Here is a 14019-nt window from a genome sequence, read left to right as displayed (position 1 = left end):
ATTTTTTTAAACCTACAAACAGTGACATTATGACAGAAACCTGGAATTTAAAGGGTTAACATTCCAAAAATTAATGAATATTTGATTTTAATGGTTAAGACTGATGTTGGTTTAAAAAATAACTCAATGAAAGTAGAAAATAATATTGCATAATATTTTTTAAAACTTGATTTTGAAAAGCACACTTTGAGCGCAGGGTGGTATGAGTGTGAGTAATATTAAAGGTGGCCCTAAAGGTTAAATAAAGCATATGAAAAAGCCCAGGAGCACTGTAAATAGCAGCTTACTATTAGGATCTGTCATGTGAACGAGGGCAGACGCTGGTTTCAGTCTCAGTTCCAGCCTCGGGCCCTGCAAGCTGTCTGGTATTAACCATTCTCACCATCTGCTGAAAATGCCCCAGACTCCAGGCAGAGTGAGAGCAGAGGCACCTGTCTTAAAAACCAGTCAGTCATGTGACAGCAGAGATCATCACATGAGTTGAGCCTTTACAAAAAAAAAAGGTGTCATGAGGGCGGATGAGCTCATGTGCATGTAAATCTTAGTCTAAAATTATCTCTGAATGTAAACAGAGGGCTGACAGTGAGTTTGGGGCCAATCAGCTGAGTTATGTGCCTACTAAGCTCTTGTCTGACAAACATGATCCACGTGTGTAATCGATTTCTTTTAGCCAGCTTTTCTTAAAAGCTGTCAAAGTACACCTTTGTCAGCAGACATATTAGGAAATGTTTGCCTAATATCAAAGCTGGGAATAAAATCAAGTTAGGATGGGTGTGTCTGCCTTTTTCCACTCATAAGAAAGGAAGTGACAAATGACAGCAAAGCAGTGCAACAACATGCTGAAAAAGTTGCTACCTTAAGGAGAAACTCCTTCCCGGTGGTGCGGATCTCAAACTGGCCCTCCTCTCCCTCCACCACGTAGTTGAAGGAGGCATCGCCAATCTCGATGTGCCCGAGAGGCAAGGCATCTTGGGGTGTCTTGAAGTAATACAAATAACATTTCCTCGGATCGTACACGAACCACCTCGGCTTGTACCCCCTCAGAGGCCCCTTGCCGGACAGTTTGTTCAAGTAGCCGCACAGTTTGGAGGCCTGCTCCCGCGCGCCCTCGACCTCGGACACATCCACGGACTTGGAGGCCACGATCCGCGAGGCTGTGCAGGAGTTTGCCTCGCTGCCATCCTCCTCTTCGTGCATCTTTCCTCGAAGTTTCTTCTTCTAGCAGCGCAGCAGCGGATGCCCACTCCTGTTTCCATCCGCATGACTGCCTGCCTCTTGCGCAGGGGCGCATGGGAGATGTAGTTTATTGCAGCGGTGACGTGGTGTGCGGCATGTGAGAGGCAGTGGCACCGCTAGGTGGTGGTGTTTGACCACGTGTGCAACCCAACTTCAGACGCTTCAGCTGCTATAAAAAGGTAGAAAATAGTTAGGTAAATTACCTGTTACAAGTACAGGAGGAGAAAAGCTCCTGATTTCCTGCTAAAATCCCCATAATTAGAGATTGGGTGAAGTCAGGTAGTGTGGGACAAATATGGTTTTACATCTTTGGGCTCTTTATCCTTAAGGTTTAACATTTTCATTGAGTAAATTGGCTAAATTTCTTTCAAAAACATGGGAAGAAGGCAGCGAGCAATGAAAGAAGTTACCCCCAAACTAGAGAAAACTTAGTGAAAAGTACAACAAAAAAAGAAAGAAAAAAACTAAAATAAAAATAACATTTAAAAAAAACCAAAGAAATGACCTGAAAAAGGTGCTAAGTAATTTTTAATTTTGACATAATTTCAAATATGTTATAATGATCATTATGAATATAGGTTTGCCCTATCTTTTTTCTTCACTTCTTTAAAATATCTTTCTAAATCTACTTCTTGCAACCCATGCTAGAAAATGTGTAATACATGCATTTAATTCTAAAATGTAGTAAAGTAGGAGTATAAACTGAAATACTATGCCAAAGTTCCTCACTTTGCACTTAGTAGTACTCAGCTAAATATACTTAGCTGCATTCAACCACTGCTGATCTCTGTGTCTTTAAACAGAACTTAACCCCAGATTTCTCCGTGTCAATTTGTTTGTGTAATTTGTTTAAAAACAAAATATTCTATATTACATGCACCATGTTACCACAATATTATATCAATTTAAAACAATATGTGAAGTGAATACACAACCATGCCACCAATAAATGCAGTAAGGTTAAAAAAAATTATTATACTGGCCATTCAATTCCCTAATGGTTTGCATGCATAATCTCATAAATTCCTGGTTAGATTTTTGCTGGGGACTTTAGTTGCTTACCATTTCCTTCTTGCACTCCTCATGTTTCATGTCTTTACCTATACTATCAATATATCCAAAAAAAGGCAATAAGAAAAGGAAACAAAAATCTTGACATTTGCATCCAAATTATGAAGTAGGAAAATAAAAAGTGGATACAATGAAATAAAAGAGCATCACTTAAAACATGTTTTTTTTTTACATATGTAAATACCTTCAGAAAATGAAATCTGCTCATTGTAGGAGATGCAGTATACTGATAAAGAAATCAGTTATGGCAATAGGTATTTTATCATCGATGTATTTATCTGTAATGTTGAGATGCATTTAACTATATGCTAGTCACGGTATGATTCATACAATAAAACTAAATTCTATAACAGAATACACTGCAGCCTGTTGCAGTGTTTCCTGCTAGGATCAGAACTCATGCTGGAGCTGCAGAAATGAACGCGCAGCTCAACATGTGTCAGGTTGATTGCTGGTTGTAGACATGTCATGCCATGACATGATGAGTGATGGTCCTAGACAAAAAACAGTACATGATCACCAGTATTATGCTTTGATATACACCTATTATTTTTTCCTGTTGAAACAATACAGTAAAACCTTGAAAACCACCTGCGATAACTTGTGTTTTGCTGTTTTGTTACATGAATATTTTCGGTCAGTTGAACTTTGGCTTACCTCTGGGAGAGTGAGGTTGTTTGTGAAAATGCTTGTTTCCCCTCTAGGTTTAAAGGTGATGTGACTGTTGTTATGACATTTTACAGACATCAACTGACCTGTGACCTTTCATAGGCCCACATCCTACGCATCAGTATGGTACCACAAGACTGAAAAAAAGGCCTTTTGTCTGGTAACTGTAATAACTCTGCTTCCTTTCTATAATCTGTTTACATCACAGCTGCTGCAGATTAACATACATTTCTATGTTGTCCCCACAGTGTTAACAAGTCATTATATTATAATACTACTGAATCTGTACAGACACATAAACGGTGACAATATTTGACCCCAAACACCCCCAGAGGAGCACATAATGACTCACTAAGATGTTTAAAACTAACGGCACTGTTGAGGTGATGTTGAAATTCTAAGTGACGGTACTGTAGCAATACTTAGTCATACATGGAACATAACAGTGCAACAATTGGGTAAACAGCAGCTGGTTCGATGGATAATGTACCATATAACTTAACCTAGGCCATTATTTTCTAAACCGGGTTATTATTTGCCTAAATCACTGAACTCATCAGAGTCATATTTGGGAGAGGCGTCTATATGGAACGGGCTTTTGATTCTTTTCTTACCAAACGTGGTAAGCAATGATAGAAATACAGTCACATTATTTAACATTTTGAGATCTGGGTAAGTTCACAACTTTGGCAAATTGAGCAACAAAAGAAGAAATAACCCAGAGGTTGGCAAGAAATCTGTGAAAAGAACAAGAAAAACACCTGAAAATATGTCAAAAATTCCAAACAAAAACCAACAAATAAACAAAAAAAAGAAGGTAAAATAAAAAAATACAAAGCAAGAAATGACCTGGAAAAAAATGCTAAAAAAAAAAAAAATTAATTAAACTATAATAATTATGTAAAATAATTTTAAATATATAATTATGAATTATGGGCATGTTTCCCTGGCTTTTTAAAAAAATAGTCTTCTGCATCTGCTAATCTCATTTTCGTGTGTAACATGCCGATAATACCGTCTTCACTGGTGCTCTTGGCTTTAGTAAAAATAGCTTAGTGATTGAATTGTTGAGGATTTTACCAAGCTAACTGTGTGTGTAGCATGTCCGTATTGACAAAAGTTAAAACATACAATATATACATATTGTATGTGTGATCTAAGCAGCTAACTAACGTTATCTCCAGCAGGTAGCCGACAACCCTGAGAACTTCTATAAAAATGAACTGCATGGCAACCAGATGGGCCTCCAAATGAGACAGGCCTTTATTTGTCAAAATGTGTCGCCAAACCCGCCTAATAAAAGGGACTGGGCATTTAGTTGGGACTAGGCTTTTGTTTGAAGTTTTACAGTACCTATAAAATGTCTATTAAAATAAGATATGATACAAGATATGATACACGATACATAATACGACACAATACGATATATGATATGCAATACAATATGATACACGATACGATACCCTACCATATGAGATGACATGCGAGACGAGACGAGACGAGAATATAGGATCTTGATTGTCATTGTTAAAAAAAACAACAAAAATCTAGGGGACTTTCAGCACCATTATAAACTTTCAGAACAACACTGATCACACCTTCAGAGTCAAGTTCAATCAGTTGCGTGCAGTGCAAGTAGCAGTGTTTCACCTGAGATCAGAGTTGGAGCAATGTTATCACGGGGAATACTTAGATCTCAGTCTCATCCCGCTCAGGATGACACAGACTCTCTCTAGTTATGGTATCTCCCCCATAGGGACTTCCTACTGCTCATCGCTGAGCAGACTTCAGCAGAGAGATGATTCATAACGACCGCTTCAGCCATGGGGGGAATGAGAAAGCCATTATTTATGACAGCCTTAAAAACAAGGCTGGGAAATAACTCATCTTATTAGAATTTTGTTAATGCCCTGTAAAATCTCTGTGAATCTTCCCAAACATTTCCATTCTTTGCTCCCACCTTGTCAGCTGTGATCAGTATTCACTGCAAACCCAGGTCTGGAAACACACTACGTGGACTGTTGACGCAACTCACCTCCCATTGCTACAGTAATCAGACAGTCTGTGGGCAAAACATCTCCTGCAAACCAACGCACTCGTGCGCACACAAACCACAGCTCCTGCACAGCTTGCTTTCCGTTTCTCTTCCTGCTTTGTTCAGCAGCCCTGAGGCGTCTCTGACATGCAAATGAGGCGTATGAACACTGCTGAGCTGTTGCACTGCTTTCCAAGGCGGTGGAAAAAAGTGTGTAATTGTAAATGTCATCTGTCTATATCTCCCGTGTAGGGTCGCACTCCCTCAGAAGACCTTAGGTTGGAGGGTACAGACTGCTCAAAAGTTGAGAGACACATTTTAATGTTGGCTGAAATGACACCAGGTTCAAAGCACACACTCTCAAAGAAAGGTATGTACACATTTCTCACCTTTTAACACCAGTATACTGGCTCTTTTATACTGAGAATAAAATGTCATTGTCCATTGTTATTTTAGGGATTGAAAAAAATTGCTGCGTTTTGTACAGACAACAAAAACCCAGAACTGAGAAGATTCACCACTTTTCAGGGTCAAGGACTAAAGACCAGAGACACACCAAGTCCCCCTGCCTGAGGAGCTGTCTGACTTTTTGCTTCAAGGTAAGAACTGTCCTCATCATGCTCACCAGTACTGCTCTCTTACTGCTTTAATGACTAACTTATTAACCTTATATCTCCATGCAAAGTAAGAGTTTGCTTAACATCTGTGTCACTTACAGCAGCCGAGGTCAATGTAAATAAAAGTCTTGTTGGATGAAAAGAGAAAACAGCCTTATTTGTAGAGCGAAAATGGACTTTGTGGATTCTGAGTAGTTTTTGTGCATCATGTTGACTTAAACAAATATTGTAATATATAACAGTAAGGAATTATTCTACAGTTTATGTTTTGAAAACACACACAAATTATCCAGTATTTCCTCCAACAATGAGAATATTGAGCTGCTTTTAGTCCCTGGTTGACACCTCCTGGAAAATAAGCAAATTAGACGGTTAAAATGTGCCCTCACCGCATATGTTCGGGGAATGAATGCTGGTCTTCATCAGCTGTCTGTGCGGCTTTGATTAGGACCGGGCGAGGATGGAGCACAGGGAGCCTCCGCTTGATTCTCATGTTGAAGGGACTGAAGGAAGACTCCGGGAACTGGCTGCAAAGTGGTTCATAGAGACTCAAGTGCCGCTCATAGTCCACAACGGCCTCTTCCCCACCTGGTTCCTGGGCTTCGTCACAAGAAAGTAAGAGGAAACATTTCATTATGTGGACAAAAAAACAACTGAAGTGAGCAGTTGGGGGGGGGGGGGTTTAAAGTCATATCATAGAATATTCCTTGAGTAAAAGTCTTAAAGTATCTGATATTTTACTGTACTTAAGTATCAAAAATAATTGTAATAAATTAAATCTAATTCAGTACTGAAAGTAAATGTGAATTAAGACATTTATTTTCCCGTACATACACTACCTTAAAAATTAAGCCTACCTGAAGAAAAAACTAGGTCTTTTTTACAACTTCAAGGATTTAAGAACAATTTCCTTTTTTCTCTCCTTCCCTTGCCATTCCTTCAATCGTCTATTCATTCCCTCCTCCCTTCCTTCCCAGTTTTGTGGTAAATAAATAAAATGCATAGGGGAAATATAGCATAGTAAGAGTGCACGTTATATTTAGGAAATGTTGTGGAATACAAGTAAAAGTTGACTGAAATATTTTTTAAAAAATCAAGGACAATACAAGTATTTTTACTTTGTTACATTACACCAATGATAATTTCGCAAAAGTTAATGTAATGCATTTGTTTGTGACAAAAAACTTTTCATTCTATTTTTACAATAATGAACTTCTATACTGACCTGCCACATTTTAAATATAAAAGGTATTTTTATGCATCAAGAAAATAAATGTTTATAAGTTATTACTGAAGTTCTGTCACTTTAAGTGAGTGTACGTCAGGAGAGTGACATTTAATCAACCCTTTGAAACCTGGATCAACATTAGTTTTCTAGTGCTGTGCTCAGACGCCTTTACAAGCTGTTTAACCCTTGAAAAACATGAGGAAAAAGTCAGCCAGCAACTTAACAAGAAACACCCCACAAATTACAAGAAATTGTTATAGGTTACAAGAAAATTACCTGAAAAATTTGTTTTTTAAGGGGGGGAATTGAAGAAAAATAGAATAAACTAGAATATTTTATTAAAAATTATTAGAATTACATATTTAAAGTTGTGTTATAGAATATAATGTTAAGAGATTCAAAAAAGAGATTCAAAACTAAGACACGCACATGCCGTAGTTGGTGCTGCATCCAAGATAAACCAAAATGTGAAAAGGTCTGCTCACCGGGGGGCTCCCTTAAAGAGGCCAAAACGCTCTTCCTCAGACTTCTAAGTTTTCTTGTGAGTCGCCATCTTAAATACTACTACTACATAAATACTATATTCTTTTCACATAGAATATAATGCTTGTTTGTTGTTGTTTTTCATTTAAAGCACTTTTCTCTTTGTGGTGCTTTTTTTTAAGGTAATTTCCTTGCAACATTTTACTTTTTTATTGCTAATATCCTAATATTCATTGCCTTCTCCTCATGTTTTTACAAGAAATCAAACCAATTTGCTCAGGTCTCAAAGGGTTAAAGCTGACATTTAGGGCCCATGGTCTTGCAGACATACTGTAGACACCTACATAAAGATCACAGTTTCGATAAACCCTGGCAAATGACTTGAAAAAAACCTGACACCAAATGGACTTTCCTATGATGTGATGAAATTTCCAAGGTAAATTACGTGATCCACCTTACTCCCCTCTGCCTCACTGTTCCTGTAAAGCCTGGCCAAGTTGGGGCTTTTGGGAAACACTTCTCTAAGTTTGAGTTTTAAAGTCGTTCATGCTCTGTCTACAGGGATGCTGAAGAAATATTTAGAGAAAAGGAGCTGGGCTGTTTTCTGATCCGTCTCAGCGATAAGGCCATTGGATACATACTGTCTTATAAGTGAGTATTGGTTTACTCTCAACAACCTGTTTCCTTGTTTGTTTTTGACCTTCCTTTCTTGGTATATAATTATATTTTATGCAAAACGGTAGGGGGAAATGTCCAGAAAACAATTTAAAATTTTATAATTATCATGACTGTACGACTAAAATTGTGTTAAATAAATATTATTTTTAAGTAGTTTTTTTCAGGTCATTTCCTTGTTTGTTTTGGGGTTTTTTTTCACTCATTTCTTGCTAATATTTAGGTAATTTCTTCCCCAGGCCACAAAATAGTATAGCATACAGGTGTATCACTATACAGACAATGGTAAAACTGATTTCTTAAGAAAATATGGTGAAAAGGCAATAAGCATCTTGTAAAAAATTTGAAAATTATATTTTAATAGTTAAGTTATATTTACAAAATATACACCTATAATGAAAAAAGAATGAATTCAAAATAAGACTGTACAGGAAATGAATTCAACTTTATTTATTTATTTATTTGACCTTATTTGCAGAAATGTTTTACCTTTTCAGGCTTATTTACACACTGATGGCATTTTCAGTGAGCTTATTTGAAAAAGAACCTCACTTTCATGACTAAGCTTGTTTTTGACTGGAATTTGTGCCAATCATTCCCTCTTTATTTAATGTTTGCTTATAATATTCATGTGTTATTGCATGTATATCTTAAAAAAATCAATGCCACTACAAGTTATTCAGTATTGAAAAGAGCCCAACCCACCATGTGAGGATTTTGGACCAAATCTGCTGTACCTCTGGGACAGCTTCTAAGCAGTGTAAGTGTAGACTTCAGTGCAAGGAAATTACCTAAAAGAAAACAAATGAACAATCAAAGATCAATCAAAAAAAAAAAAAAGAAATTACCTGTGCTTAAACAGTGCTTAAAAATATGATAATTCTGTGAAATAATTTTACATTTATATTATATATAGTTATGATAATTATAAATATAGTTATCTAGATATATTTTCCAATCTTTAAAAAAAAAAAAGAAAATCCTGAATCTATTAATTTTCAGGAGAAAATTTTCTTGCCAAGTTGCTCATTGCCTTTTTTAAGCCATGTCTTTAAAATAAATCAAACCATAAGCTCAAGATTCAAACGTTGTAAGGTGTGGCACCAGTCCAGGCTTTAACGGGTTAATAATCAAACACAAAATGAAAGCACTTTTTAAAAATTTCATCTCAACCACAGATCCTGTTTAAGTCATTTGAACTAAACTCGCATTCAAGTTGACATTCATGTTATGTGTTGGGTTTTTTTTGTTTGTTTTTTTTATCATAAATTTGAATTTTGTGTTTCAGAGGCAGAGATCGGTGTCGACATTTCATGATAAGCCAAAGCGAATCAGGACAGTTTGTAGTCTGCGGAGACATTGAAGGGCACAACTCGCTGGCTGATCTCATAGAACACTACAAGACAAACCCCATCCAGCCGTTTGGAGAGTACCTGACATCTTCCTGTTTTGAGGTGAGACAAAACTCCTCACTCATTTTCTTTAATTAACATTGATCAAGAGTGAGGGTCTTACTGGTGTTTTGTTCTTGTTCTTGTAGGTGCCAAATAGAGAGCTGTATGACACCATCCAGGTGAGCCCCAAAGAAAAGCCTTGGGCCACTGTTGGTGTCATGAAGAACACTCGAAAACCACAGACCTCAGAGCAGCCACCTGCACGGCCACCAAAAAGCAACAGGACAACAGAGGTGAGGCCCCTCAGCTTTGGAACCACCTGTCAGAATCAGTGACTTTCTTAAATCACCTCTTAAAACCTATTTTTATAGACTTGCTTTAACCATTTGAAACCTGGATTAATATCACCTGTCTTGTGCTTCATTCACATGCCTTTAACAAAGGTTTAGACCTTTGGACAAATTGGGAAAATTGTTTTTATTTCTTCAGAAAATAAGGGAGAAAGGCAATAAGCAAGAAATGTAGAAAAATATATTTGAAAAATATAATTATAGATTTTTTTAATGTCATAAAAAAATAAAAATAAAAAATACACATAATGAAAAAAGATAGGGGAAAATGTCCAGACAACCATTTGTAATTATAATGATTGTATAACTAGAATTGTGTTACAGAATTACAGTAATATATATTACTTTTTTTAATTACTAGTTTTTCAGGTAATTTCCTTGTTTGTTTTGCATTTTGGATATTTTTTTAGGTTTTTTGTTTTTTTTTCACTATTTTATGTTAATTTTTTGTAATTCCTTATTAAGTTTCTAATTACCTTCTCCCTATGTTTTTGAAATAAATCAAGCCAATTTGCTCAGGGTTCAAAGGGTTAATGTGAGGTTGTCTCGTTAATTTGTCTGTTAATTGATCTTTTAACTTATCTTCTTATCTTATCTAATCTATTCTTTCTTGATCCTGCTTATTATTAGTAGTAGTAGTATATGTTATCTTTTTTTTTAAAAAAATTATTATTTTCATTATTATCATGGCTTCTTTTGTTAAACAGGAAGTACCACCTTTGCCCCGGAGGATCAGAAACCTTGATAGTGGCCCCCTGAATGACCCGGACAGGGTTTTGTACGCTCAGCTCAGGAAGCAATCACCAAGGGAGATACCCAGATTTCAACACAGCTGTCAGGACGGTTTCCCTGGAGAAGGCAGAGCTGTGAGATCCACAGGCCAGGATCAGAACAGCAGGTGTAGTCCTCCGTCTGGACCAGAGTCTGTCTACTCTGAGCTCAGCCTGCTGGACACCAAGAGCAGGTCTTTACCACGTCTGGACAACAGCTCGGATGCAGAGCAGTCTTATAGGCTGAGCGCACCCCCACACACGCCACCCAGACTTTCCCCCAAACCCGTCAGAGAGACCACTTACTTTGGCCAACAGCTGGAGAAGACAGACTCGAGCAGCAGAGCGAGCAGCAGCCACAGCATGGAACACATGAGTGACGGTGCTGTCTATCACCTGGCTGGCAAGCCCGGCAGCCCACACACTACATCCTCTCACACCAGATCATCTGCGCCAGAGCAGCACAGTGATTCGGTGTATGCTGAGGTCCCAGATGAAGCCGTCATCAGCCGCTTCCCTCATGACAACACTTACGAGCTGATTCCCTGCCACGAGGACGCAGCCAACACTTATGAGCCTCTGGAGGACATCAGACCCAAACATCACCACTCATCCTGGGGGTTAAAGGTTGGTAGTCAAAATGCTTTCCATTGAATACTTGATAGGGGTCGACAGATTATCAGCATGGCCGATTATTGGAGCCCATATTTGGCGTTGCACTAATTATCTGTATAGGTTTATTTGAATGATCACCGACACAATCAATTAAAAAGTGCAAAGAAAGGGTCAGCAGGGAGGAACTTTTACTTTGTGAAACCACAGAGAGCTATTTTTATTTTTTCATTTTTTTATTAAAATTTTCACTTGACTTTATTAAAAAAAAGTTGCTGGAAACTTGCTGTATATGATGTTAAAATTTTTAAGTTTGGTTAAACATTTGCTAAAGGCATTTCAACAAAGTTCTGTGTTGGAATTTCAAATTCTGAATATTGAAGGACAGATTTTCATTGTAATTGTAAATGCATATCGGTTTCAAATATCGGTTATCAGTCTCATTAACTACTAATAATCTGTATCAGTAGAGCTGTTCATCTTATTTATTTAATGATAAACTTTTTTCCCCTCCAGCAGAATGATAAACCGAAATGGCTGTTCCCTGAGGTCAAGAGGAAATGGTGACCTTGCCAGCTTCTGAAGAAGATGTTCACTAATTTTACTCTGACACTACTGTCTAATAAACACTGTGTAGAAGCCTCTTTTATATATTTAATATGGACTTTCATTGCTATTCAAACATTTTCTGTATTTTGTTGTTTCTTGTATTTATTTAAAAGATACGCATTAACATTTTCTTTTCTGATTTTAAATAAATAAGAGTATCAAAAGCTTTTTTTCCAGAGAAAAATAGATGTGCTGTGTTTACTACTGATCTTTAAAAATACTTTTGACTCCAGGTTGCTACCATAAATGCTGCACTCCACTCACAGTAAAAATTATTTGAATACATATTTCAAATTTCCGTGTATGACAGCAATGAGGAAGTGTGTCAAAGATGTTGAAATGTCGTTTATTATCTTCTATCATCTGCTTCTCTTTTGCTCTCTAATTATAGTTTAAACAACAGAGTAACCTTTCTTTGTACTTGCTTTCAGAGTTATCTTTTTAGGTGATTACAGGCAGTAACATTTTATAGAACTTGGGTGGCAGATACAGTATATGCAAATAAGAGGCTTCCCCTGCAAGTGTGTAACGCAAACCAAGATATTCTAACCCATTAAAATGTAAAACGATTTGGCTTGGAAGATCAACAATATTTTCCGTCTCTTTCACAACTTTGATTAAGATGATAAAGTGTCTCGAAAACAGAGGTTAACAGGATGTAATAAGCGCATGATTGCATGTCACTGTGTATCTGGATAATACTCAAAGCACACAATACACTTGTTTCAGTATATGCAAAATAAAATGAACACTGGAGAAAAAAAGGTAGCAGAAAAATCATATCTTCATTCTATTATCACAGCAGCATAATTCTGTAGTTCTTTGGTGAGGACAGGCAACTCAAGAGATTTCAAATACACTATAAATCTAAAAACATGTTCTGGTTACAGTTCTTTTTCACCCCATATTTAGCATTTATAAGCAGTAGATTAATACTTAATATGTTTTTTATGAAATACTATAATGTATTATTATCGGTATTTATTAATGTATCCGTCAAAAATTCTGAATTGAACGAGAGCACATTATGCTCCCACAAATATTTAATTAAAAGACCTTTGAGGTTTTTTAACCTTACTTTTGGCATTTAAAAGCAGTATATAAAGAATTAATTAACAAATGGTTTATAGCACATTATACAATCAGTCTGATGAAGAGTGAAACATCACTTTGGTGGTAAACAAAGTTAATAAAGTAAATGGTTAATAAAGTATTCACGGACCCATAATCTAATGTTTGGACTCAGTTTTTTCCATCTCTAGAATGATCTTTTTTTCCAACACGTCATGTTTATTTTCTGGATGAGTATGCTTTTGTAAAATTTTTGAAAAATTACACATGAGCCCTAGCTAAATTAATCAATGACTGACTCTACCACTGTATAAACACATTTTACCATTTCTATAAGAATAAATAATTTATACACATGAACAAATCTCTCACAGGCAGGCTTTAGGCTGTTTATATATACAATAACTAATAAATACATTAACTCATGAAATCTGGGAAATCGTGGTTTCAAGAAAGAAAGAAAGGTGCCCTTCCTTCTCTTGGAGCTTCTCACATTTTCATGGCCCTCATCAGCAGATGGAGTTTGAGAACTGACATTTGTAATGAAATACCTAATTGCAAAAAAAACCCCACATATGATGAATAATTATATAGGCCTAACATATTTAATATTTATTTAGAATGTGTTATAAACCAATTGTAAATGAATTGTTTATATCAGGCTTCTACAGGCCAAAAGAAGGGCAAAATGGCAAATAAGTCCAAATGTAGGGAATATTGCTACACTGCAGCACTAACTTCACAAGAATCTCTCCATCTGCCACAGAGCCGTCTGTCAGACCTCCGCTGTCGTCATGCTGTGAGAGCTGAAGGCTTCATCTTAAATTACATCAAGTTAAAACAGACAGGGTCCCGTGGAGAGAAGTCAGTGTGAGCTTCACACCCTGTTTGGCCCCTCTCAACCACAGAAACAGTCGCTCACAGTCTCGGCTGCTTTACAGCCTCAGTATCACGTTGCACCAGAAGCTTCTCTGCTGGAATCATAATTAAACAGATGTTCTCGGTGAGACTTGTAATTAATGAAGCCACACAATTGGCGCTGTATTGCCTTGAATATTTGATGCCGCCCTCATAAAGGGGACTGGAGATAATAGGAGAATTAACTGGCTGCTATGATGACTGCACACTGTTTAACTGACTTCAACATCCTCTCCTTTCAGAAGAGTTACCCCAGCTAGCAGGGAACGTTCCCACAACAT

The 14019-nt window shown here is 36.9% G+C and overlaps 1 protein-coding gene across 3 annotated transcripts; it reads left to right on the top strand.

The window, feature by feature from the left end:
* The first annotated feature begins 5168 nt into the window (after positions 1 to 5168).
* Positions 5169 to 11856, top strand: LOC121950355 (SH2 domain-containing protein 7-like). Of its 3 annotated transcripts, none has more exons than XM_042496320.1 (8): positions 5169 to 5381; positions 5540 to 5610; positions 6077 to 6243; positions 7901 to 7990; positions 9303 to 9468; positions 9555 to 9701; positions 10466 to 11155; positions 11657 to 11856. In XM_042496320.1, exons 1-8 carry the CDS (start codon positions 5333 to 5335, stop codon positions 11705 to 11707), a joined length of 1431 nt encoding a protein of 476 aa, XP_042352254.1. In that variant the 5' UTR covers positions 5169 to 5332; the 3' UTR covers positions 11708 to 11856. The 3 variants fall into 3 exon arrangements, with proteins under 3 accessions (XP_042352254.1, XP_042352255.1, XP_042352253.1); XM_042496321.1 differs by having other exon boundaries at positions 5499 to 5610; XM_042496319.1 differs by having other exon boundaries at positions 5468 to 5610.
* The last annotated feature ends 2163 nt before the right edge of the window (positions 11857 to 14019 follow it).

Source organism: Plectropomus leopardus, chromosome 11 (genome assembly GCF_008729295.1).
Source record: "Plectropomus leopardus isolate mb chromosome 11, YSFRI_Pleo_2.0, whole genome shotgun sequence".
Lineage (NCBI taxonomy): Eukaryota > Metazoa > Chordata > Actinopteri > Perciformes > Serranidae > Plectropomus > Plectropomus leopardus.
Note: the sequence above shows the minus strand (reverse complement) of the source record. Positions and strands in the feature narration are given on the sequence as shown.

What these genes read in the sequence shown, in the direction of transcription:
- LOC121950355 (XM_042496319.1), top strand. Translation starts at nt 5,333, where the DNA reads ATGTTGGCTGAAATGACACCAGGTTCAAAGCACACACTCTCAAAGAAA. An exon ending in AAAGCAACAGGACAACAGAG is followed by an intron (nt 9,702 to 10,465) that starts GTGAGGCCCCTC and finishes TTTGTTAAACAG; the next exon opens with GAAGTACCACCTTTGCCCCG. An exon ending in ACTCATCCTGGGGGTTAAAG is followed by an intron (nt 11,156 to 11,656) that starts GTTGGTAGTCAA and finishes TTTCCCCTCCAG; the next exon opens with CAGAATGATAAACCGAAATG.